This window comes from Microcebus murinus, chromosome 4 (genome assembly GCF_040939455.1).
Source record: "Microcebus murinus isolate Inina chromosome 4, M.murinus_Inina_mat1.0, whole genome shotgun sequence".
Classification (NCBI taxonomy): domain Eukaryota; kingdom Metazoa; phylum Chordata; class Mammalia; order Primates; family Cheirogaleidae; genus Microcebus; species Microcebus murinus.
Window position 1 is genome coordinate 62,277,649 of NC_134107.1, and position 25,940 is coordinate 62,303,588.

The window sequence follows — 25,940 nt, forward strand, 5'->3', positions numbered from 1 at the left end:
TAAAACCCGTGTTGCTGTTTTGTGGGCGTGTATTTTCAATTTGCACAAGGTGTGCCGTGTTATGTGTCGTATTCCACACTGTGCCTTGAACTGTGCCCCAGCCCTCTTCCTGCTCGTTTCAATAAGAAGCACAGCTGTATTTCCCGCATGTTGTATGTCACACATGGTGGATGCTTACTAAATATTTTTAAAGGCATTATTTAAACATAATTGGATTCCAACCATATTGCTTTTTCAAACAGAATAAGCCGGCGCTAGCAATTTCCCTCCCACAGGGATTCTTTTCCAGCGATTTTTTTCCATGGCTGCTCAGTGTTCCGGAGTATAGATGCAGCGTTAGTTTTTAAACCCAGTTCCCTCTTGTTAGACATTTAGGTTATTTCTGGCTCTACATCATTATAAATCATGTTACTTATCCAGAAGTGGTGTGTAAAAGATACATGAGCTGTTAACACTTTTGGAAAGATTGCTCCATTTTTGGACGCTGATTTGCGAAGATGGAGCTGCCGAGGCTCAGGGCGCGGCGAGCCGTAAGTAGTGTGTGCCAGTGGGACAGGCATAGCCCGGAGTCAGACCTGCGTTCCCGCGTCGGCTCTGCTGCGGCCTGCGCCGTGATCTTAGCAGTTTGTGTGACCTCTCTGAGTCTCAAAAATCCCCGCATGGGATGAAGGATTCAGACCTACGGGGGCGCGTGAGCTGGGCTCTCTTTCCACGCTGCCCCAGGCTGGCCGGCTGTTACCAGGCCCTGGATGGAGGCAACACGGCGGACGCCCTGGTGGACTTCACGGGCGGGGTCTCCGAGCCCATCGACCTGACTGAGGGTGACTTTGCCAACGACGAGACCAAGAGGAACCAGCTCTTCGAGCGCGTGTTGAAGGTGCACAGCCGGGGCGGCCTCATCAGCGCCTCCATCAAGGTGAGCACACAGGGCAGGTCCCAGCCTGGCCTCTGCCCTCTTGACGGGGATGGGAGGTGACTGCTACTTCCCGGCCAAGCCCAGGCCCAGGTCAGCTCATAAAGCCCTGTGGGGGAGGGGAGCGGTTGGAAGGCAGGATGCTTTCCCCATGGGGGGAGTACAGCCTCGGACCCCCTGCCCTGCCTGCCCTCAGGCTGTGAAATGCCTTTCCCACGCCGGTCAGCTCCTTTTCTGACCCCCCTGGGTTGTGGGTGTCTGCACACCGAGGGTCCCTCAGTCAAGGTGAGGCATCAGAAGCCGGGACACCTGGGGCACCCTGTGCACGCAGCACAGGGCTGGGGGCTTCAGGAGGATCCTGATCTCACTGCTGGCCGGTGTTGGGGTGAGAAAGTGGGGGTTCAGTGAAGGTGGAATTTGAACCCAAGTTTAGCAGACCTGTGGTGTGCTGAGAAACTGGTTCTCTAGGAAAATAGGCCAGATTTGTAGCATTTGCTGATTTCTGTGGTATGAATACTCCCCGCAAGGTTGATTGCCAGCTCCCAGTGTTTAACAGCCAGAGCTCAAAATTCCTGAATATTTAACAGCTGAGCCCATGCAAGCTCCAGCACACCCTGGGCTGACCCCACTCCTTTCTCCTCTAAGGCCCCGTGGGAGTTAGTAAAGGTCCCTGAACACAGCATTGTCCCTAATCACAGCAGAACAAGGTCTCACCTTTGTATGGGGCTGCAGTTCCCATAGCGGCCCGTAGAGGGTGCTGTGGCCTCCTGGCTGTAGCCCCAGCCCTGAGTCCCACGGGGTTTGGGTTCCAGTGTGGCCTCTCTGAGCAGTGTGTCCTCCCGCAGGCGATGACCGCGGCCGACATGGAGGCCCGCCTGGGGTGTGGCCTGGTGAAGGGCCACGCATACGCCATCACTGATGTGCGTAAGGTGCGCCTGGGCCACGGCCTGCTGGCCTTCTTCAAGTCGGAAAAGCTGGACATGATCCGCCTGCGCAACCCCTGGGGAGAGCGGGAGTGGAACGGGCCCTGGAGCGACACGTGAGGCCTGGGGATGGGGGTGCAGGCACAGGCTCAAGTGCGTGGACAAAGATGGGTGGGCTTCTTGGAGGAGGTGGCACTGAGGCTGGGCCCTGAAGGATCTGTGGGGAGGATGACACTGGGAAGAGACGGGAGACTTTCTTTGGAGTGAGTGTGGGGTGATGGATTCAGCACAGGAAAAGCCTGGGGTGGGATGCTGATTTGCAGGGGACGTAGAGACCAGTCCTGGGCAAGTGGGGAAGGGGCAGGGAGTGAGGCCACCAGCAGCGAGTGAATGGGGGCACCCCTGAGTGCTTGGCTCACGGCCCTGCTGAGGCCAGGAGGGGCATGGAGCCCAGGTGCCCAGTGAAGGAGCCCCCTCCACTGGGGTCGTGCCCCCTCGCCCCCAGCCTGCAGTTTTGCTTCCAGACCACGCAGCCCTGGCATGGTGGCACCCAGGGTTCCCCGTGGGAAGGGGCAGACAGGGTTCTGGAGAGGGGCTGGGCGTGGCCCTGGGTGCCCTTAGCCACACCGCACTGCTGGAGGCCTGGTGCTGAGTGTCCTGCCTGCTTCTGTGCCATTGTCGGGGGGTCCTGGTGGGGCCCCTCCTCTTAAATGTCTCCCTCTCCCCACCCCGGCACTCACATCCCAGCTCAGAGGAGTGGCAGAAAGTGAGCAAGAGCGAGCGGGAGAAGATGGGCGTGACCGTGCAGGACGACGGGGAGTTCTGGTGAGTGTGCGTGTGCGTGTGCCCTCCATGTCTGGGGCTGAGGGTCCCCCCGGGGGCCTGGCAGGGAGTCCAGGTGGGAGTCAGGAGCCAGGCCTCTAGCACAGGCCCCTTCCTCAGCTTGCTGTGTGGCCTTGGGCAAGTCACACCGTCTCTCTGAGGCTCAGTGTCCTCCTCTGTAAAATTAGCTGGGCAGTAACGGCCCTTTCATCCCCACAGTGCCCTCCGCCCACCCGAGGGGACCTTGGGCTGCTCTGGCACCCAGGCTGAGCCTTGGCAAGCAGCCAGGGTGCAGTGGGTAGGGGATTGACCAGAGGGCAGGGCCTCGCTGGCAACCTTATTGCTGAGAGTAAGTAGGGGAGAGGGGAGGCTCACGGAGGAGCCTACCTGGGGTGCAGGGTAGCCATGGTGGGCAAGGAGAGCGACCTGGCCCAGAGGTGAGAGAGCACAGCTGGGTTTGGGAAGAGTGAGCGAGGGAAGAGAGGGGAGCTTAGAGGGCACATGGATGGGGATGGGCTGGGGACATGGTGGCAGTCTAGCTTAAGGAGCCCGAAAATCACTCCTGCCATTCATCCAACCTGCGTTTGGTCCCGACTGTGGGCCAGGCTCCGTGTCGCTCCTCAGCAGAACACTTGACAGGGAGACTCAGCCACTTCCTGGAGGGGTGAGGGCATCCCGGGTGTGCCGGGTGCCCAGAGGCAGATGGCAGTGATCCTGGTGCCCCGTGGAGGACCCCTCCTGCAGGCATCAGGGGACCCACTGCAGGAAGCCACCCAGCCCTTCGTCTGGGCTCCCACGGATGAGCTTAGCTTTGCCAGTCTGGCTTAGGGCTCAGCTGCATTAAAACAGCAAAACCCCTCATCTGTAGAAAGGGCTTCTTTTTTTTTTTTTTTTTTTTTTTTGAGACAGAGTTTCACTTTGTTGCCCAGGCTAGAGTGAGTGCCATGACGTCAATCTAGCTCACAGCAACCTCAAACTCCTGGGCTCAAGCGATCTTCCTACCTCGGCCTCCCAAGTAGCTGGGACTACAGCCATGCGCCACCATGCCCGGCTAATTTTTTCTATATAATTAGTTGGCCAATTAATTTCTTTCTATTTATAGTGGAGACGGGGTCTCACTCTTGCTCAGGCTGGTTTCGAACTCCTGACCTCGAGCAATCCGCCTGCCTCGGCCCCCCAAAGTGCTAGGATAACAGGCCTGAGCCACCGTGCCCGGCCGAAAGGGCTTCTTCGTAAGGCCTGTCTCCTGCGTGTTCCCACTCAACACACGCCTCCTGCCCCCGCCCAGGCTCCTGGAGGTGCACAGCGCATGAGACCGTGGCGAGCCCCGGCCACTGTGGCCGCTCCTCACGGGGTTCCCACCGCCGGCTCACTCAGGCTTCGCCCAGACGTGGAAGATGATGGGTGGAAACAAGCTTTGTAAACAGTAGCAGGCAGCACACGTTAGTCACTCGACCTATCCTGTCACTGAGTGTCACAGCCGCCTCTGCCAACTGGCCCGTCTGCCGGAAGTTGTCCTCGGTGACTTTATTGCAGTATTTAATCCCTACGCTAACCCTGTGAGATGGGCAACTGTCGTTAGGTTCATCCCCATTTTACAAATGAGGAAACTGAGGCCAAAAGAGAGGTTACGGGTCCGTGTGGCGCCACATCCGTGCTCCTGTGGGGACCGTGGTTCAGAGCGTGTGGAACCGTGTGGAGCGAGCGGGCAGGGGGGCCGGGGGCCAGGGAGAGCGACTGGTGAGCCCCTTCCCGTGCCAGGATGACCTTCGAGGACGTGTGCCGCTACTTCACCGACATCATCAAGTGCCGCCTGATCAACACGTCCTACCTGAGCATCCACAAGACGTGGGAGGAGGCCCGGCTGCGCGGCGCCTGGACGCGGCACGAAGACCCGCGACAGAACCGCAGCGGGGGCTGCATCAACCACAAGGACACCTTCTTCCAGAACCCGCAGGTGGGCGTTCTCAGGGGCCCCACTGAGCCCTGCAGCCACGAGGCCCTGCCACTGTCCTGCCAGGGACTCCTGCATGACCTTGGGTACATCCCTGTCCCTCCCTGGGCCTCAGCAAACCCATCTGTACAGTGGGGGTTGGGCGGGCTCGTTGGTCCTGTCCAGGGGTCATGAAGGCCCCAGCCTCACAGTCTAACCTGCAGAGGGTGACAATGAGGAGACTGCGGGCTGAGGGACTTAGGAGTGCGTCGTCCTGAGTTACAGGGACATTTATAGGCTGAGCCGGGGACTCCACCCCATGTTTCTACATAGCACGGTTCTGTCCCTCCTGGGGACTTGGCCAGGCGGGGCTCCCCACAGGGACCTCTGCCCTGCAGCTCCCTCAGATATGACCCATGCAGCTGCTCAGTCCTCATGCATGATGTGCCCTTATTGAGCGCCGCCTGTATGCCAGGCTGTGAGCCGAGCACCCCTTATCTCACTGAGCTCCCCCACGCTGCATGCGGGGCAGCCGTGGTAGACACTCCTAGGCCCGTCTCACAGAGGAGGGACCGAGGCCCAGAGAGGTGACGCAACTGGCCCACGCTCCGGAGTCCAGGCTCCTGGGAGCCAGCAAGCGCCGGCTTGCACGTCCTTGGCACGGCCTCATGGCAGCGTCTCTCTCCTTGGCCACCCTGCAGTACGTCTTTGACGTGAAGAAGCCGGAGGATGAAGTGCTCATCTGCATCCAGCAGCGGCCGAAGCGCTCTACCCGCCGGGAGGGCAAGGGCGAGAACCTGGCCATCGGCTTCGACATCTACAAGGTGAGGTCAGCTGGACCCCTGCTGTGGGTGAGGAGAGCAAGGGAGCTGCAGTTCTGCCGAGGGGAGAACACTCTAGAACACCTTGGTCACTGCTATCCCTCCAGCCGCCCTGGCCGCCATGGCTGACATTGTGCTCATGCTGTGGGCCCCGTTTGGAATAGCCACCGAGGGCCCCGCCTGCCTGGGACCAGCTTCTGCCGAGGCTCTCAGTCTCACTTCTTTCTGCCCGAGACCCGCAGGCCGGGGCTGTTTGGCGGCTGAGGGAGGGGAGGGCTGCCGGAGGCTGGGGCCAGGCTCTGGGCGGTCCTGGGTGTCTGTTAGGCCCCACTGCTCCTCCCTCAGGGCTCAGGGCCTGTCGCAGCTCCTGTAGCCTCCCCGCACTGGAGGCCTTGCTGGGCACAGGAGGGGGCGTCCTTGGGCAGAGCCAGGCACACTCACCCCAGCCGCTCCCATGGCCTGGACCCTGAGGCCTTCTACACGTTGAGATGCCCGGTGTATGGTGACGGTCAGCATGGCGGGACCGCAAGCCCTTGTCAGGCTGTGATAACTTGATGAAACCACATGGATACGGCAGGGCTTGGCCCATGCGGAGTTCCTGGCATTTGGTGTCTTGGTCATGTCATGGCAATTTGCTCACGCCATTGCGCTGGTACATTCATTGTGTGCTGCCATGTTGTGACACTCTGCTGTGACTTTGGCATGCCATCTTCACGAGTGCCACTTCACTACCGTGGCACTTGTTTTCGGGTTGTCTAGCATGACCTGGCAGCTGGCAATGCCATTTCATGGGCACGGCTGCGACTCAGGCAGATCCGGATACTTGTTTCTGTGGTGACAGTCAGAACCCCGGTGGACATTGTTGCCAGGGGACTTCCTCTCGCACCCCCACCTTTTTAACAGCTTTTATTGAGATATAACTCATAGACTATGCAATTTTCCCATTCAAATGTACAATCTGTTGACTCCTAGTGTAGTCACAGAGTTTTGCAACCATTACCACGATCCATTTTAGAACACTTCATCACATCCCAAAGAAACCCACTCCCTTGGCAATCCCACCCACCCCCATCAACCCCTCCCCTGGGCCCCAGGCAAGCACTAATAGGCTCCTGTCTCTTAAGATTTGCCTGTCCTGGATGTTTCGTATAAGAGGGGTGGGGTGGGGAGGGGCGCTGGTGGCCCAGCCCGGCCCTCCTCCCGCAGGTGGAGGAGAACCGCCAGTACCGCATGCACAGGCTGCAGCACAAGGCCGCCAGCTCCATCTACATCAACTCGCGCAGCGTCTTCCTGCGCACGGAGCAGCCCGAGGGCCGCTACGTCATCATCCCCACCACCTTTGAGCCAGGCCACACCGGCGAGTTCCTGCTCCGGGTCTTCACTGACGTGCCCTCCAACTGCCGGTGCGTGGGGGCAGGCAGGGGTGGGTTGGCTGTGAGGGCCACACTGGGGTGACCCGGATCCTGCGGCCCCAGAGATGCTCAGTGTCGGCCCAAGGTGTGGAGCCCAGGCCTCCAGCTGCCCTGGGGACACTGCGGTGCCCACCTCCTCCCTCTCTCACCCCGCTCCCTTGTCCCAGCATCTCTGGCCATGACTAGGGTCAGTTTCTCATGTGCACCGCACTCCACAGTTTACAAAGAGGCTTGCACTCATCTCATTTGACCGTATTGCACCCCTGAGCAGGAATGAGAATAGGGGATCAGGTTAGATGGGTTTCCCAAGGTCATGCAGCCAGTGGCGGAGTCGGGCTGGGCCGCCCAGCCTGTCTGATTCCGGGATTGTGGTCTTGTCACCACAATCCCCTGTCCCATGGTCCAGAGGACTGCTGAAACCATCCCTGTCCTTGCTGGGGTGTAGACCCTGTGCGTCCCACACCATCCTCCCCACCTTGGTATGCAGCCCAGACTCGGTGTCCCCAGAAGGACGAGTGGGCCCTGCCCACGTGCCGACCCAGGAGGCAGCCTGTGGTGTGGCAGAGTCAGGTGGCCTTGGGTCCTGCCAGCCCAGCCTCCCCCACTTCCCAGCAGGATGGGCAAGTCCTTTCACCTGGGTGACCCTGCTGCTTCCTAAACTGTAACATGGGTACAATGACAGTTTCCTGTCTGCCAGGGCTCTGTGGGAAATAGGAGTCACACCTGTGACACCCCAGCAGAGGGCTTGGCACACAGCAGGTGCTCAGTAAATTGCTTCCCCGTTGCAGGAGGATGGAGCCCCCTTGGTGGCGATAGAGAAGGCAGGAAGCCCATGGGGGCTAGAGGGTCGGGATCTGCCCTTGGAGATGTGCCCAGGACTAAATGCAATAAATGTCTGGATTAAATACTGCTCCTCTTCCCTCCCACTTCTTGAACCCTTGCCTTACCTTGTGTCTCCTTGGTGCTCCTCCATCACCCGCCACCCCTCTCCCCTGCTCGTAACAGGGAGCTGCGCCTGGACGAGCCTCCCCGCACCTGCTGGAGCTCCCTGTGTGGCTACCCCCAGCAGGTGACCCAGGTACATGTCCTGGGGGCTGCTGGCCTCAAGGACTCCCCAACAGGTGAGCTCCCCCTGGCTTGCTGGTTGCCCCATGCCGCCTCCCTGCCAGCTCAGACGCCAGCCCCAGAGCCCTCTGCTCTCACTCAGCAAGTCAGCAGACCTTTCCTGACACCCATGGTAGGCCCAGCAGCCCTGGGGTGATGCCAGGCACAGAGAGAGGAGCAGGTCTGCCTCCTCTCGGGGAGCTTTCGACAGGGTGGGGCCGCCAGATGCAGGAATGGACAGCTGGGAGGGAGGGCTTCCTGGAGGAGGGGGCCTTCCTCCAGACTAAGGAGGTCTTAAGGTATGAGCCTGATGAAACGGGCTTGGGGAGAAGGGTGCTCTGGGCAGAGGGAAGAGCATGGGTAATGCCCATGTGCCCCTGCAGGTCAGCTGTCTTGGAAGTTAAGGGGCCCTGAGGTGGGTCAGGCTCCAGTCTCCCCCTCTGAATAACTGAGCCCAGGCGGGCGTCTCGCCTCCCAGCTTTGTCCCATCTGGGCCCTGCTCCTGCCCAGCCTCACCCCATCTTCCACCCCACTCTCTAGGGGCGGACTCTTACGTGATCATCAAGTGTGAGGGGGACAAAGTCCGCTCGGCCGTGCAGAGGGGCACCTCCACGCCCGAGTACGATGTGAAAGGTGTCTTCTACCGCAAGAAGCCGGGCCAGCCCATCACTGTCCAGGTGAGCCCGCCTGTCCGCAGGGCCCCTCCCATGCCCCCAGCCTGAGGCTCTTCACGGAGAGGGGCAGGGCCCAGGGTGAAGAGCCTTTGATGGGGACCCACGTGCCGGGTTCTGGTTGTCTGTCTCTGACCACCGGGGTGGCCTTGGGAGTTCTCTTGCCTCCCCTCTACGGTGGGCACGTTGGGTTGGCCGGCATGATTCTGGACCCAGCAGGGCCAGTCTCCTGGCAGGGCACAGTGGCCACCTCTGCTGGTCCCACCCAAAGCCAGTGGATCCCCGGAAACATTCACTGAGATGGTGCATGGTGGGTGCGGCCGTTTCCTAAGAGCCTTGAGCAGGGTCAGAAAGCCAGTGTGCTCCGCCGTGGGCTCCTTCTCCTCCCAGGCCAGGGTGGCTGGTGGACAGTGATTCTGTGCTCATTAGGGAAGCTCTCTGTCCCCCAGGCCTTGGTCAGCGTCTCGCCGGGTGAGAAACCATCTGTAAACAAATACTCAGGTACCCTGGGAGAACCACCGTAGCTTTTCTGAGTTCCTTAACACTGGGTCCCACTGCATCAGATCACAGACCCACAGATATCAGGACTGGAAGGACCCCTAGGGGCAATTGGTCCAACCCTCAGATTAAAGATGGGGAAACTAGGGCAGGGGGCGTATCACTTGCCCAAGTTCACCCAAGGTCAACAGCAGAGCTAATCATAACAGATTTAACTATGAACATGGAAGGAGCTTTGACAGATGGTGAGCCTGAGGCTCGGGGAGGGGCATGACCTTATCCATGGTTCACAGAGAGGCAGACAGTCCGGACTCCTTCTCCTCAGCTAGGCTTGCCTGCGGGAAGCAGGTTCAAGGCTGCCCGTGCTACCACCACCGGCACCCACCATGGGCCTATTTCCTGGCCTTGGAGCCAGCCCCTCCCACGGTCCTCTGTCTCCTCCCAGATCTGGAACCACCGAGTCCTGAAGGACGAGTTCCTGGGCCAGGTGCACCTGAAGGCTGACCCAGACGACCTCCAGGCCCTGCACACCCTGCACCTCCGGGACCGCAGTAGACGGCAGCCCAGCGACCTTCCGGGCACCGTGGCTGTGCGCGTCCTCAGCAGTGCCTCCCTCATGGCCGTCTGACACCTGCCCGCCTGCCTGGCCCTGACAGTTCTCACCACCATCTGCATGTCCCCACCAGCCTGGGACTAGCCTGAGAGCCAGGACACTGGGGTCCTTTTCCCACTCTTCCACTGACTTGCTGTGTGACCTTGGGAGGTCTCTGCCCCTCTCTGAGCTTCAGTGTCCTGAAGGCTCCAAAGCATTCCCTTCTTATGGGGGCATTTTCTTGTCTGACTTGAAATAGCCCTGCCACCCCAATTGTCACCACCGCTAAGGGACTGTCTCCGTTGAAAACATTTTCCCAAGGCCCTGCTGTCTGCCAAGGGGTGCCAAGAAGATGTCACTTGTTTACACACAAACTGCCATGTCCCCAAGCCCTATTCTTGTCCCTTGTGTCCTGTGCCCACCTCTCCCAGAACTCACTTTTCCTGTCACCTACACCTGGTTTTCTGCCACCTTGAAAGAGCTCCTGGCTCCTGCTGGGTTCCTGCTCAGCTTGGAATTGGGCAAATGTTCAGGAAATGTTTGTTCGTTCTCTAATCCTGTCCACCAACCCATCCATTTAGTCATTCAACAGAGATTTGCCAAATGAATTAATGACACCCTTGAGGCTCCGAGTGAAGCAGGGCACTCCCCGGCCTCTGCCTTGGGCCTCTCAGAGGCGGGCGCCCCAGGAGCTGCGGCTTCCCGCTCATTCCAGGCTCTGATCTCATTCCAGCCCCTGGCTTCAGGTTCCCAGAGAGGTGGTGGCCATGGGGGTGAGGAAGGCGCATCTTCCTGCCTCCACTGCGGATGCGAGCCTGGGCTGGTGGGCCAGGGGACTGTCGGTGGGGGGCCATGGGGACTCCAGGTCCTCCCAGGCCCCCAACTGCTTTTCCTGGGAGAAGGGACTCTGGGGTAGATGGTGCCAGGCCCACTGGGGTCAGCCATCCATTGGGCTTGGCAGGAGATGGTGGCTTTGTCACCTGACCAGAGGGTCCCCCACCACCACTCCCAAAATGCAGCTATGGAGGCCACAGCGCTCTTCTTGCTGCCTGGACCAAAACGTTCCTTGTAGTCTTTAATGTTTTATATCCTTGCAGTTTCAAAAGCCTCGATTTTAAGTAGGGGCTTTTAAAGGAAAATTTGAAGGCTGAACCTCATTTTTTCTTCTTGAACTCCAGTTTTGTGAGTTCTCTGATTTCATTTTGATTCCACTTGGGGAGGGACATGGGAGATGGTGTCCTCTCCGAGGAGGTCTGCAGTGGATGAAGAAGAGGGTGTTTTGAACTTGAATGTCTTGCAGGTTGGCACAGCCATGTTCTTGTTGTGTGTTGGTGCCATGACCCACCTGGGATCTCTTGTGTGCCCTTCTTGGGCTTCCAGACCAGGCATAACAATTGGTTCAACCACGGCAATTCCTGTGGCCTCGCTGGGAATTCCTTTTGGGAACCTGACTTTTTGAACAAGCCCGCCATCTGGCCCAGTGTCCTGGCTGGAGGTTCAGGCTTCTCTGACTTTGCCTCCTCCCCCGTGGCTGGCTCTGCTCCTGGGCCCTGGCCCTGGGACCCGTGAAGGGCCAGGAACTAGAAGATAAAGAGGACAAGAGGACTCTTTCTCGGATACCAGGACCTCCCCTCGAGACCCTGAGCCTGGGACCGGCACTCTGCGAGTGACCAGGAGCAAGTCACTAAACCTCCTGTGCCTCGATTTCCCCCTTCTATAGAGTGGGACCAATGATTCTCATTGTCAGCACTCTTACTACCAAGTGCTGAATAAGGGCAGAACAACCCCCCTTTCTCTACGTGTATCTGTATGCGCGCACACTACACGCACGTTCATGTAATCCCCACGTCTCCATGTCTTTCAAGTGACGCTCCTGCGATGGGCTGGAGAGGTGAGTGCTGGGGCAGCCAGTGTGGGCTCCAGCACTGACTCCTGGGTCTTTGCTCGGCCATGTCCCCCCGGATACAGGAGCGGACCAGGGCCAAGTGTCAGGCCTGTGTGGGCCTCAGCCTGGGGCCAGGCAGTGTCTCCCACTCCCGCCAGCCGCTTCAGCTGCCCTGCCCCTGCTTCCTGCCCGCGGAGGTGGGCCAGGCTGGCTCCTGGCTGTGCAGGCCTCTCTGGTCCCCAGCAGGTTAGGGTGCAGGGCGGATGGGGAGGAGAGTTGCTTTGTTCGCCTCACGCACCCATGGGGACCTTGGGGTCCCCATTTGTCAAAGGGTGAGGCCTCAGCCCACACACCCAGACCTGGGCTTCCTGCCTCTCGGAGCCCACCATGGGGTCAGAGGAGAGGAGGCCTGTCCTGTGCTCAGAATAAATGTTACCACTATTCCAGAAAGACTTTCCTGTGTCTGTGTGTCCCTCTGGGGGAAGGGACAATGGAGGGAACACTGCCCAGCCCGGGTGGCTGTCCCCTGGTCAGAGGGACGCGGGTGAGGACGCTGCTGTGTGCCTGGTGGGCCTGCAAGCTGGGATCTTGGCGTCGGCCCTTCCTTCCTTCCTTCAGCGACCCAGGGGCTGGCTGGGTGCTGAGCCCCAGCCCAGGCACCGGGGCGTGGGAACCAGACAGTCCCCGCTCTGGGACAGTCTACACACTAGTAGGGAGAGCACACAAGCACTGATGGTGACAAACGCTACGCAGTGTGGGACTTGCCGGAGCTCTGCCACCCTGCTGGGCCAAAGGGGACCTATGTCCTGGTCCCGCCGACAAGGCGGAGGCCGCCATGACTGCTGGGAGGTGGGCTGGTGGGGGCTGTTGAGAGCGGATGCAGCAGCTCGGCCAAGAAGAAGGGGTGGCAGTGGGGAGAACCAGGGTTGGGATGGATTCTGAAGGCAGGGGGGACAGAACCCAATGATAGATTGGACTTGGGGGACAGGGGCGTGATTTCAGTGTGAGGACAAAGTAAACCGGGGTGCCTGAGTTTTCTCATGGGATTGTGGGCAGTACCAGTCACGTGACCTGCTTGGCGTAGTGCCTGGTCCACGGAGGTGTTGAGTGCCCCGTAGCTGTGATCCAGGGCACTTGGAGGCCAGCCTGTCCTCCACCCCTACAGCTAACCTGCACTCTGTCCCCACTGCCAGCCCTGAGCCTCAGGCACCCTTATGCTCCTCTCTGGGTCCCACTTTTCCAACCTGTGTCAGGCTGATGCCACCTGGGAGGCTCAAGGAGAAGGCATTGAGGAGCAGCAGGTTCCCGCAGAGGCTGCCTGTTGCCAATGGCGCTTGTCCCCTCTTCTCCTTGGTCCCGCGGGAGCAGCGGGGCAGTGGCACCTGTGCCCGGCAGGTGGCGCTGTCGGGCCATTGGTGCCCCACCCCACACCCTTCTGGGCAGCTTCCCTGCAGACGCACCCCAGGTACAGGGCCGGGGACCCCAGAGAGCCCTCCCTGTGCCAGCTGGGACCCCCCCCCCCGGAGAGGTGAGCTGGTGGGCGGCTGCCAGGTGCGGTGCAGGCGGAGGGGAAGGAGGAAGTGCCAGGTCTCAGCAGGGAGGGCTCGAGGTCGCTGTCTTCACCAGCACTAACAAGGAGGATTTTGTGTGCTCTGTGCTTGTCCAGCACACCCCCCTTTTAAATCAGAGATTTCAGTTTGGATTGGACGGGTCCCTGTTACGTGCGGGTTGTTCCTAGCCAGCTGGTTTGGCGAAGTTTCTGGGAGGTGATAGAATAACACGCATCCTGTGGGCGGCGGTGTTGAACTGATGAGGGACACAGGTGTTGGACTGATGAGGGACACAGCTGCGGGAGCCCTCACAAGTGGGAATGGAGCAGGGGGCGTGTGCTCAGCGAGGGGAGAAGGCGCCAGAACACGGGGCCTGCTCAGCACTCTGCCTCCTGCCGTGGGGCCTGGCCTTGCCCTCTCAGAGTCCCAGCCCTGGAAGGGAGGAGGAGCCGGCGGAGGAGGGCAGGCAGGGGCTGAGGCCTCAGCACATCAGTGACCAGGTCAGGATCGGGCACGCTCCCTGCCCAGGTGCTGAGACAGCAGGCCAGGTACTGCGATTGACAGGCGGTACTGCAGGCCAGGACAGCCCCAGCCCAGGTCCCACGCGGTCAGCAGCACAGCCAGAGAGAGAGCCCAGCGCTCTGCCTCCCCGTCGGCCTGCCAGCCTCGCACAGAGCCCTGGGCAGCCTCTGGATGTCAGTCCCAGCCCCAGCTCAGCCCGCCCCCCACGCTGATGTCACCGCACCCAGACCTTGGAGGCCCCCTCCGGCTCCGCCTCCTGGGAGAAGGCTCTGGAGTGAGGAGGGGAGGGTGGCAGTGCCGGCTGGACAGCTGCCCTGGGCAGGAAGAAAGGGAGAGACAGTGTCCAGGGAGGCAGCCAGAAACAGAAAGACCCAGAGACCCAGAGTGAGCCTTGGAGCAAGAAGAGGGAAACGTGTTTGCAGAAGGTCCTGGGCCCATGACCCCAGCTTCCGGAGTCCTCTGTGCAGGTGGACGCTGTACCCAGGCTGGTGGGTCACTGAGAGTGGGCAGCTGGGACCCAGGTAAGAATGGTTGCCACTGTCTTGGGCATTAGGAGAGGGTTCGTTGGATGTGGAACCTCCAGAGCCTCCAAAGCCTCTGCCCCCACAGCCACTGGCTCTTGGACCTGGGCTTCCTGCTGCCCTTGAGGGCTCAGCCACAGCAGCCATTGAATGGCACTGTCCTGAGCTCGAGAAGATGAAGGCTTGTACCCCGGAGAAGGGAAGCGCCCAGGGGTGTGGCGTCCATCAAATCGTCTCTGAGCTGGGGCTGTGGGTGGGGGCGTCCTGGGGCCAGAGGAGCAGACCTGCTGGGGCAGCAGAGAGACCTCTGTCCTTGTCTCTGTCTCCTTTGCTTTCTCTCTGACACACTTTATCTCTCCATTTGGATAAGTCACTTCCCTCCTCTGTGCCTCAAATTTCCCACCTGAGAAATGGGAGCACAGAGACTCGCCAGCCAGGGTTGCTGTGGGGGCGAGGTAGTACCAAGCATGGTCACAGAAATGTCCACACAGTGTGTGTTCCCTGTTGTCAGTTTGAAAAGAAATGAGCTTAAACACGGTCTAGTTCTCATTGTTTTGAAATAAGATGTATATCTCATAGTTTTTCCTAATGTAAAAACCCTCCTCCTCCTCTGGATCCCCCAACCTTTAATGGAGGCGTGGGCTCTGCCCTGGCGCTCGTGGTTCATGCTGGCATAGGGCGCGGCCACCAGGGACCAGGCACTGTCTTCAGACGCAGCGCCCATGGCAGCAGCTTGCTGGCCTTTGCTGACTCCATTTCCTGGCCAGGCACCCAGGTGGGTGCAGGTCTTGGGAAGGACAGTGTGTCTGCTGCGTCCCAGAGCTCCAGGGCAGAGGTTAGGGCTCGGGTGTCAGGCAGTGTCATGGGCAGAGGATCAAATGACCCAGCGCCTCTGAATGGACCCTTGTGAAAAATTGATGCCCATCCTGGGGGACACGTTAGGAGCCAGAGGGGCCTCATGCCAGGGCCTGTGGGCCGGGGATGACTTCGAAAGCCACACTCAGTTCCATGAGTCCTTCCTGAGCCCATCTCTGAGCCTCGCCCTGTGCTGGGGGAGGCTGCAGACAAGTGACGGCTCAGACCTGGTCCCCCTGCCATGCCCTGTCCTGGATCAACTCCCCAACTTTGGGGGCAGAGGTGGGGACAGACCCTGTCCCAGACAACATTATGTGTATAGTCAGGATGGGATAAAGAGAAACAGGCTGTTGGCAGCTTGGGGGTGGGCAGGGAAGGCTTCCTGGAGGAGGTACCATCTGAACTGAGCCATGGGCCATAAGTGGGAATTTACTAATCAAGATTCCAGGTAGAAGGGCCAGTGTATGCAAAGGCCAGGAGTTACAGAAAGAGCTGGAATATTTCAGGAACAGTGAATCACTAAGGATGGTCCAAATGCAAGGGTAGGAAAGGAAGAACATAGGGAGAGAAAACACTGAGTTATCAGTGGGGGCCAGACTGTGCTGGGCCTCCAAAGCCAGGCTGGGGTGCTTATGCCCCCCCCAAGGACAACAGGTGCTCTAGGAGGGTTTCAGGGTGGGCCCTGAGTGGGTCATGCCCAGCCCATGACCTTTCCCTTGGGCCAGGCTGCCCTTGTCATCCATACTCCTGAGAGGAGTGGGAGGCCAGCGACTAAGTCCTAGTCCTAAATTTGCCCTGCCCTGTTGTGTAACCTTGGGCAAGTCTCGGTCCCTCTCTGAGCCCCTTTGCCTGTGTGTCCAGGGTGAGGCTAGACTTGCTACTTTCTAGGAGCTCTTTGGGAATCTCTGAATGATAGTGGCCAGGAGAAGAGCTCAGCGGCTCTGGGCAATGGAGCCGGTTACCGTGGCTGAGGCTCAGGTCATGGGGGCTGGGCTGTGGCCAGAGGGAGGGAAGCCAGGGAGGGTTCCCTCTGGGGAGGAGGGGCTGGGGCTTTGGGAGGAGCCCAGGTGACCCTCGCCAGGCTCAAGGCTGCCAGGGCTGGCCTCCCAGAGCATGACATGGTCTCTCTCCCTGCAGAGCTGTGTCTGGCCAGGCAGGCAGTGGGAGCGTCTGGCTCAGGACCATGGTGATTCTTCAGCAGGTGAGACCCCACACCCCACCGGCCCTCTTCTCCCTACACTCTCAGAGCCAGGAGTAACCTCGCTGGGGAGCTCATCCTGCCCCGTCCCGTATTCCCCCAGCCGCATGCTTACCCGTGGAACACCCTCCCCAGTCTTGCTCCTAGAAACTTGCTACTTGGTTTCCAAAGCCAGCTGTGAAACTTTCCCTGACCCTCCAGGCCTGGTCCGGACCCTCTGATGTGCTTGCTGGGCCTTCCTTCTCTCTCGGACTCACCCTACTGGGTAGACATGACTGATTTACACATGTCTCTGAATTGCAGGCATTCCAGGCAGTGGAACAGCATGTGCAAAGGCCCAAATGTGGGGAGGTCCGTGGGGATGGGGGTGAGGAGACTGGCAGTGCTCCCAAAGCCAGGTCAGGAAGTGCCCTGAGAGTGACTTATGCTGAGGGCCTTGGGGAGCAGTGAGTGAGGGGTGACAATACACCCCCCTGTACCACCTCAAGTTTTATGGGAAGAAGCAGGGGTGCTGTCCCAGCTGAGTCCTCCAGCCCCTCTTCCTACCCAGGGCCACAACGGCCTCTGACCCTCAGCCCTTCCCCGTGACCAGCCCGAGGCTCTAATGAGCTCCTGGGCTCCAGAGCAGGAGCCAGGAATGTGGGCCGTGAGCCAGGTGGGGCTGGCACGGGCCCTGGGGCTTGCAGGGCTGTGTGCTGTGGGCCGAGGCCAGCAGCTTCCCATCCTCCAGGGTCGCCAGGGGCCAATGGAGCCGGCTCGCCTTGCAGCCCGGAGGCCACACGGGACCAGCGTGTGTGCGTGTGGGAAGGCAGGCTTCAGGGCAGGATCAGGACGGTCTTCCGTCCCAGGACCTGGAGGAGATCCCCTCCAGAGCCCCTTGGCCTCCTGAGAGCCTTCACAGGCCCATCAGAGATGGCCAGGGGCTACAGGAGAAAGAAAGTCATGTGCACACAGTGCTTGCTGTGTGCCGGGGCCTGGGCCCCAGGTGGGCACACGCACAGCCCCCCAGAGCCCTCCGGGGTGGCCTCCCTTGGGGCCCTCTGGGGCAGGCCTCCGGCTGGCCAGACGCCCCATGTGCTCTCCCCTCCCGCCCTCTCTGGACACTGGCCCACCGCACCTGTGGGTGGCCTCTGGTGGGAGCAGGTGTCCGCAGGTGTCTGCCTGCCCCGCAAACAGGAAGTACGTGTCTGCTACTTGTTTGGTCCTAAAAAAGCCCCCAGCTATGGGGAGCTGGCCAGCTCCATCCTGGGCTTTGCTACTGACATGCAGAAGGACCTTGGGCACATGACCCAGCCTTCCTGAGCCTCAGTTTCCTCGTCTGTAAAGGAAAGATTAAAATCTTTCTCCCGCGGCTGCTATCAGGAGGGTGAAATGCCATGAGGAGCTCCACGGAAGTGCCTCTTCTTCACCTGCCTCCCTGGTCTGCCTTCCTCCTACTGTCCTCCTGCCACTTCCTTCCTTGTCCTGAAAGACCCGCAGAGTGCCCAGAGTCCCCTCCTTGCCTGGCCGACTTCTACTTATGCCCCAGCATGGCCTCCTCCTTCCTGTGGGAGCCTTCCCTGCTCTGTGACCCCCAGAGCCCAGGTCACGTGCCGCTTCTTTCCCTGCCTGCCTGGGGCATCCCGCTGAGCCCTGGACATGAGGGACAGCCTTCATGCCACACCCACTGTCTGCTCAGCCCCGGTCACCAGCGCACACAGGGACGATGCTCTGTGCCGAAGGAATGAATCGTTGTGATGGCACCATCATTTGGTCCCCGGGGCTGGGTTCGAATGCTGACTCCATTACTAGCTATGTGGCTGTAGGCAAGTTGCTGAGCCCAGTTTCCTTATCTGTAACAAAGTGCTGATGACGGTGCCTTCCTCATAGGATGTCTGAGGATGAAGCGTCAATGCATATTAAATGCTTAGCCCAGTGCTTGACCCAGAGCTCACTGAAGCTCAGCTGCTACGAGGACTGGTGCTGATAAAATAATACTGCCCCTGCCCCTGTGGGTGTGATTTCTCCAGTCTTTGTTCACCCCCACTTTACTTGGGATAAAACATCTCAGGAGACCTCAAAAGATATTATGGTTCTTTCTGCATGTATAGAGTGTCCCCATGTGGGACACATCAATGACAGAGATCCACCCATCCATCCATCCATCTGTCATCCCAGCCTTTCTTAGCCTCCCCAGGATATAGACACAGGACACACCTTCATAAAAATGGTCTAAGAACCCAAATCTCTTCAATCACGAGAAAAGCTTATTTATTTGTTAAGGGTTCTCATTCATCAGCGGTAGCATCCCTGGTGGTCCTGCTGTGTGCGGGCACTTCATACATGATCTCAGTTTACTGCACTAAGACTATGAGGTGGGCACCTTTGTGCCCATGTCACAGGTTAAGAAACTGAGGCTCAGATAGAGTAATTGAACATAAGCTGGGGTAGGTCCAGACAGGAGAGGGAGCCATGATGGTGCAGTGGGGGGACAGCAGGCAGGAAGACGCGGCCCTGGGAGGGGCTGCTGTGCTGGGCGCAGGGCTGTGGCACCAGGGGCAGGCACAGGCTTGGGGGAGGAGAGGTCAGACTGCTCGTGCTGGGTGCTAGTCATAGCACGTGGGCTTTCCTAGGGACCCTGTGGATGTGTTGATGGTCTTGGGAACAGGATGGGGGAGCCTGAGGACTCCTAGAATGTCAGAGGCTAGCTGCTGCAGCCACATTGTCACCCCCCCCCCAGCAAAGCGCCACTGAGCCCCTTCTCTGGGCCAGGGTGGACACAAAGGGTGCAGAGATAAAGTGGCTACCCCTCCCTGGAGGAACTCCCTGACCAGTGGGGGAGACAGCATAGAAACCCAGGGAGGACACCTGTGACTAGAAGCATGACAGCCAGAATGCAGGGGTAGGGTGGGAGGGAGCCTGGGAATGGGGGAGGCTTCTGCCCAGCCTGGGAGGGGGTGGTCAGGGAAGGCCATGAGACTGTTGCAGGGACGGAGGTGTCAGGGGGAAGGACTTGCCCAGGGTTGCAAGGCCAGCTGGTGCCAGGGTGGGAACAAGAACCCAGAGCTCTATGATGCATTTGACTCGCTCTGTTAAGGCCCTCAAGGAGGGCTTTTTCACCTCACTATGATGTAATTTCTGGTTCTGTGGTACAACCAGGGTAGGGACTGCGTGTACCAGCCCAGATTTGTGGGCAGAAGAAGCTTTGAAGATAAATTTGCAGGCTATTGATGACAGCTGGATTGACACTTTTAGTGAAATAGAATGTCCTCCTTTGTCTTGTGTAACAATTTTGGACTTAAAGTCTATTTTGTCTGATAGTATAGACATCTTGGCTCTCTTTTGGTTACTATTTGCATTAAATACTATTTGCACGAGAGCCTTGCACTTTTAACCTATTTGGGACTTTGGCTCTGAAGTGGATCGCTTGTAGGCAGCATATAGTTGGATCATGTGTTTTTATCCATTCTGCCAATCTCTACCTTTGTATTTGGAGAGTTTAATCTATTTACACTTAAAGTAATTATTGATAAAGAAGGACTTAACTTCTGCCATTTTGCTATTTGTTTTCTATGTGTTTATATCTTCCCCCCTCAATTCCTCATCATGGTCTTCTTTTGTGTTTCATTGGTTTTTTCTAATGTGCTGTTTTGATTTCCTTCTCATTTCTACCTCTGTATTTTTTCCTTAATGATTATCCTTAGGTTGACAATTAGCATCTTAAATTTATAACAACACAGTTTGAGTTAAGGCTCCATTAATTTCAATAGTAGTTAAAAATTATATGTAGCTCCATCTCTTCCCCCTTTATGTTTTTATTGTCACAAATTACATCTTTGTACATTGCATGTCCATTAGCATAGATTTATCATTATTTTATGGATTTTTATTCTAAATCACACAAGAAAAAGCATAATATCTTCATCCTCACATAAAATGTTCATCCAAGTTGTAGCATGTCAGAATTTCCTTCCTTTTTAAGGCTGAATAATATTTAATTGCACATATATATATATAAATCACATTTTGTTTATTCATTTCACCAATGATGGACACTTGGGTTGCTTCCATGTTTTAGCTATTATGGATAATGCTGCTTTTAACATGGGTGTACAAATATCTCTTCTAGTCCTTGCTTTCAATTTTTGGAGTATATACCCAGAAGTAGTATTGCTGGATTATGTGATAATTCTATTTTTAATTTTTTGAGGAACTGCTACACTGTTTTCCATAGTAGCTGCACTATTTTATATTCCTAGCAGCCATGCATCAGGTCCCAATTCCTCCATATCCATGCCAATACTTATTTTCTGTTTGTTTTTTTTTTATATCAGCCATCCTAATGGATGTGAGGTGCTATCTCACAGTAGTTTTGATTTACATTTCTCTAATGATTAGTGATGTTGAGCTTTTTTTCCCCATGTGTTTCTTGTCCATTTGTATATCTTCTTGGGAGAAATATCTATTCAAGTCCTATGCCCATATGTGAATTGGGTTGTTTTCTTTATTGTTCAATGTCCTTAAATTTTTAGCATTTCTTATAGAGCAGGTCAACTAGTGACAAATACACTCAGCTTTTGTTTATTTGGGAATGGCTTCATTTCACCTTCATTTTTGAAGGATAGTTATGCCAGACATAGAGTCCTTAGTTGACAGGTTTTTTCGACCATCATTTAAAATATATCATCCTTCTGGCCTCTAACTTCTGATGAGAAATCAGGTAATAATCATCGTAAGGATTCCATGTATGTAACAAGTCACCTCTCTCTTGCTGCTCTCAAGATTCTCTCTTTTCTTAGTCACCTGGGGGGAAAGGACCTATTCCTCCAGCTCAGGGAGGGTGTGGGTGCGCGGGGCTGAGTGGCAGGTCTGGCTCCAGGCAGGGCCAGGGTCTCTGTGCCTTGCAGGGTCTTCTCCAGGGGCCGCTCTCCAGCCACCAGACCTATTTTATCATATCTTTCCTCTTCCTTCTGATTCTGGTTGCTTTTCCCTATTCCACAAATGTCCTTCCCCCTCTTGCCTGCCTAAAAAACTAACACCTAGCTGTCACCGCTAACAGGACACTCGTATAGCATCTGCTCTAACAGGCACCAATCTGTGTGTCTTGCACATCTTAGCCTGTTAAATCCTCACAAGCACATGGAGATACTGTCATCTTGTCATCTGACAGATGGGGAAACAAAGGCACATGGAGGTTGAGAAACTGGCCCAAGGTAGCTGAGCTCTTGAATGGCCAAGCTGGGATTGAACCTGAGTTGTCTGGCTCCAGAGTCCGAGCTCTTAGCAGCCACGCTACCCTGTCTCTCCATGCTGGATCTGTGCTTTCTCTGCTGGTACCATCTTTATCTGTGTGTGGGTCTTTCCTTCCCACCAGGCTGGGAGCTCTGAGGACAGGTCTTGTTAACAGTCTCCTCTCTGCTTTAGTGTGAGCCTGTGCTCAGAGAAGGCCCCTTACATGGACGGATGGAAGAAGGCCTGGAAGCCCACTGCCCACACTGTCCTGTGTCTGAGGGTCTGGATCCTGTTGCAGTGCACTCCCCTGGGAGGGTGGGCAGAGATAGGTGCCCTTGTTCTCAGCCTGAGAGCAGGGTCCCCAAGAGGGCACAGGAAGTGTGTGGGAATCCCTGTAGCCAGTCAGCTTTGCGCTGGGTGGCAGAGCCCTGGGTCCCCAAGGCTGGGACAGCTGGAGACAGGGAGTTGGGTCAAAGGGGGCCCTGGGCCCAGCCTGGGCAGCTCTGAGCTCTGTGCGGGGCATCGCCGTCCCCTTCCTCGCCACTTTCTGCTGTCTTTCGTTTGTTGGGGGAACAGGTGGCTCCAGGATTCCAGACTACACCAAGGGCCAAAGATGGAGACAGGAGGCCTGGAAGAGAGAAGAGAGAAAAAGGAGGGAAGAGGGGAAGAGTGCAGAGATAAGCAGGGGGAGGCAGGGGGAAGGGAGTGGGAGGAGAGCCCCAGGGCCTGGGCTTCTGGGCCCTGGGATGGAGGACAGTGGCCTCTGGCTCACAGCCCAGCATGGACCTGAGCCCGGCTGGTGCTGTGTGACTGCCAGGACACAGGGGCCCAGCTTGGTCCAGTGCAGGGCGAGCTCTGAGCCGTCAGGGGGGCCGGGCTGTCCTGGGGAATCCAGGGACCCCACAACAGGCCTCAGCGGCCTCTTCTGTGGGTGGACATCACCTGCCAGGTGAGGAGGGCCGGAGACAGGCTCATCAGCGGCTTCCCCCAAAGTTGCTCCAGAAGGAAAAGCTGTATCTGCCCTCACTTCCCAGAGGAGGTCGGTGAGCCGGAAAGATCTTTCACGCACCTCCCCTTCAGTCTTAAAAATTCCGGAGTGTTCTACCCCGTAACATCCCCGCGTTCCTGCTGTGGAAAACATACTGATTTTCTCCAAAACTGCAGTCAGGGTGAGGTTCCCACGTTTACCCCGCGGCTGCGGGCCCAGCGAAGCCGCCGGAATCGCCGACCAGTGGGGGCTCGGGGGTCCCGCCAGGACGGGAGGGGCCCGGGCGGCGCGGGCGCCCCCTCCCCGTTCCCGCCCGCGGGCGTCACCTAAGCCGCGGTTGCCATGGGCCCGCGGCAGATGGCCCGGTTTAGGGTTCCCGGGCGGGCGGCGCGCACGGGATTAGGTGAATTAGGGAGCGCGAGCCGCGCCGCGCCGCCGTCGCCGCCAGACCCTCCGCGCCATGGAGCCCCCAGCCGACCCCGCCGACCCCGCCGACCCCGCCGACCCCGCCGACCCCGCCGACCCCGCCGACCCCGCCGAGGCGCATGCCCAGCAGCCCGGCAAGTGGGCGCTGGTGCGCAGCCTGAACCAGGCGTTCAAGACCTACGCGGTCATGCCGGTGAGGCCTGGGTGGGGAGCGGGAGGGCACCACGCCCCGGCCCTCAGTTTCCCACCTGTCAGAAGCTGGGCAGGCGGGCCTCAGGGTCGCTAAGCCCCGAGTGTGCACGAAAAGAAGCCCTAGGACGGTGCGTGCGGTCCCTGACCCCCAGCGTGAACTTGGCCCCGGTGGCCCCTCCCTGGGGCATCTATCTGGATCTGGGAAACCCGAGGCAGGTGGGCAAGGTCAGGGAAGGGGCTTCCCACATTTGCTGGGGCCCAGAGAAGGGAGCCTCTAGGTGCACAGAGGGCCTCAGCCAACGTCCTGCGGTGTCCCCACTGCCACCCAAGTTTAGGAACTGGACACTGTTCCTTGTCCATGGGCATCTCTGGCAAGACACCTGCTCACCTTCCTCACCTGTGAAACCGGGGCTGATAAAACTAGTATCCCAGAGTGAGCATGAAGATGGCTGAGGGGGAAATGTCCTGAACAGACTCCTTTTTATTCTGCAGAGAGGGACTGAGCCCCAGGCCTGGTCCCAGAGGAGACAAGAGGCGGAAAGGCCTAAGGCCTGCGGGGAATTATTAATACTGACCTGAACTTGGTGCCAGGGAGCAAGTGGGGTAGACAGCAAGGACAGCTTGCATTTGCATGGGTCTAGCATTTTCACCTGCACCGACTCCTTCCACATTAAGGCTGACACACAGCATTAGTAGTAGCAAACTAGGACTAGAACCCAGATCTCTTGATTCCATGTTCACTGTGCATATGTCCTGGCTTTCCTGGGGCGAGGCCTCCCAGAGGTTTGGGGTACACTTGGGGACATTGGGACAGACCCATTCTGGGGCTGGGAGCCTGCGTAGCTGATGGGGCCTGGGAGACTCTCTGTTCCAGCCATTCATTTGACAGCGAAGTTGGGACTTGTCCCAAGTTACACAGCCACACTGAGGCATGTGTCATGTCACAAATGGGATCATCCATAGAAGATGCAGTCACTCGTGGGGTGCCCCTCACAGTGCATACAGTTGTCCCTGGGAGGTAGTCGTAGGAATGAGGCAGGATGCAGCCCTGGGCCGCCTGGGGACTAGCCACGGGATGGGAGGGGCTGAGGGGATTAGACCTGGAGCCCAGTTCCCCTTCCCAGCCTCCCCCTCCAGCCCCTTCCTTCCTTCCCTCCCTCACCCAACCAGTGACTCCTGACTTACCCCAGTTTTGGTTCTGGCTCTGTCCTCCGGATGCCAATGGTCTTATAGGCACTGATTTGATGAGTGACTGTGTGGTCATGTTCCTTTCTCTCTTTGGGCCTCAGTTTCCTCACCTGTAAAATGAAGATCCTACAACCTGCCTGCACTCTGCTCCTTCAGGGACTTCCCCTGGGACCAAAAGACCGTTCCCCCTCAGAGGTTCTCACCCCTCAGAAGTCTCCTGTAGCCTCTTACCTGCCATTTGAAACTCTTTCCTCAAGCTCTGACCTAGAGCAGAGATAGTTAAGTCATTGCCCTCCTGGTGACAGCCCTAGGTTAGAAGAGTTCTAGTCAATTCTGTTTGCTGTGTGGCCCTGAGCACCTCACTCAGCCTCTCTGAGCCACCATTTCCTGTTTACATGAAGTTTTTTTCCTTTTGGTTATTCTGTGTTCTTCCACTGGGAAACAAATATTTTCTATGTGCCAGGCCCTGTGCTGGGCTGGGGCATATGGGTGACTCAGAGAGACCCTGCCTTCCAGCTGCCCGCAGCCTAAGTTTCCAGCTTGCTCTTTGGGCTCAGGAGGTATTTAGGGCCAGGGACCCTGTCAGCGCTTCCTGTTTTGCTCACCCATCTGGGTTTGGGCCTGGGCCCAGGGAATGTCTGAAAAGAGTGCAGGATTTGGAGTTTGTGGGCCTGGGCTTCAGCGCTGGCTCTGTGACAAAACGGCTGTCGACCTTGGGCATGTTTCTTGACCTCTCTGAGGGGGTAAAGTGGAGACAGAATCCTCTGCCTAAGGCCGACATTTGAGGTTCGATGAGATAGCTGCTGGGAGCCTCCGTCCCCTGCCTGGCAGAGCGCCTTCTCTCACCCCCGCCTCGTGCTCTCTGGGGACACTCACACACTTGTGCCCTGCGCCCTCCTTGCTCCCTGGCGCCTGCTCTGTGCCTGGCTCTGCAGAGCCGAGGAGGAGATGCTGAGCCCCTGCCCTCGGAGCTCCAGGCCGGTGGGGAATCGGGGCTCCGCTCTCAGGGGGAGCCCAGGGGCCGTGGAGCCCTGAGGGATGACTGTTCTCCACGCAGCAGCCAGAGTGAAACTTTGAAAATGTGACTCCATCATGCCATCTTCCAGTGGCTTCTTGTCACACTTAGAATCCAGCTCCTGTCCCTGGCTTCCAAGGCCCTGTGTGACCTGGAGTCTCGCTGTGGCCTGGGCTGTCCTCCTCACTGGGAGATGTGGCCCTCTGTGCGCAGTCCCCAGAGCCTTGGCAGGCTCCCCACAAACACGAGGAATGGACCAGTTACCGCTGGCAGGGGCGGAGGGGGGAGGTGGGGAGGTGGGGTGCGCAGGAAGAGTTGCCGATGTTTGCTCTGTGTCCCCCCCTTGCAGTGGGGTGGGCGTCCTCTAGGTGGAAGGTGTGTGGGGCAGACAGGTGATCCTGGGTGGCACTTAGAGGGCGTGAGCACTGTGGCAGGAAGCGCAGCTTGGGCTTGGGCTTGGGCTTGGGTCTCAGGCAGTTGTGAGCATTAAATGGGGCAGCTTGTGGGAAGCAGCCCATGGAGGCCCCGGCCCATGGAGAATGCTTAGTAAACACGTGTTCTCCTCCCTCCGGAGTCTCTACAGTTTTTCTTACTTTTTCTGGGAGAAAGTGTGGATTTGGGCCTAGCCTGACTCTGACATGCGCCAACCTCCCATCCCATGAAGAGTGACAGCTGTGGCTGAAAGATACCGTCACGTACT

General features: G+C 57.9%; 2 protein-coding genes across 4 annotated transcripts in view; both read left to right on the forward strand.

The window, feature by feature from the left end:
• The window catches only part of CAPN5 (calpain 5), a 53,784-nt gene extending 41,760 nt beyond the window's left edge, over window positions 1–12,024 (forward strand). For all 3 annotated transcript variants that reach the window (XM_012745047.3, XM_076002328.1, XM_076002327.1), the window contains 9 exons: window positions 724–916; window positions 1,759–1,952; window positions 2,584–2,661; window positions 4,420–4,615; window positions 5,293–5,415; window positions 6,619–6,815; window positions 7,830–7,945; window positions 8,469–8,605; window positions 9,543–12,024. In XM_012745047.3, the coding sequence (XP_012600501.1) occupies window positions 724–916; window positions 1,759–1,952; window positions 2,584–2,661; window positions 4,420–4,615; window positions 5,293–5,415; window positions 6,619–6,815; window positions 7,830–7,945; window positions 8,469–8,605; window positions 9,543–9,725 (1,417 nt within the window). In that variant the 3' untranslated portion in view covers window positions 9,726–12,024. The remainder of the gene's footprint in view (window positions 1–723; window positions 917–1,758; window positions 1,953–2,583; window positions 2,662–4,419; window positions 4,616–5,292; window positions 5,416–6,618; window positions 6,816–7,829; window positions 7,946–8,468; window positions 8,606–9,542) is intronic.
• A 1,825-nt stretch (window positions 12,025–13,849) lies between these two features.
• MYO7A (myosin VIIA) overlaps window positions 13,850–25,940 on the forward strand; it is an 80,727-nt gene continuing 68,636 nt past the window's right edge. Inside the window, exons 1-2 of the mRNA XM_012744995.3 lie at window positions 13,850–14,167; window positions 16,160–16,223. Of these exons, the coding sequence (XP_012600449.1) occupies window positions 16,206–16,223 (18 nt within the window). The 5' untranslated portion in view covers window positions 13,850–14,167; window positions 16,160–16,205. The remainder of the gene's footprint in view (window positions 14,168–16,159; window positions 16,224–25,940) is intronic.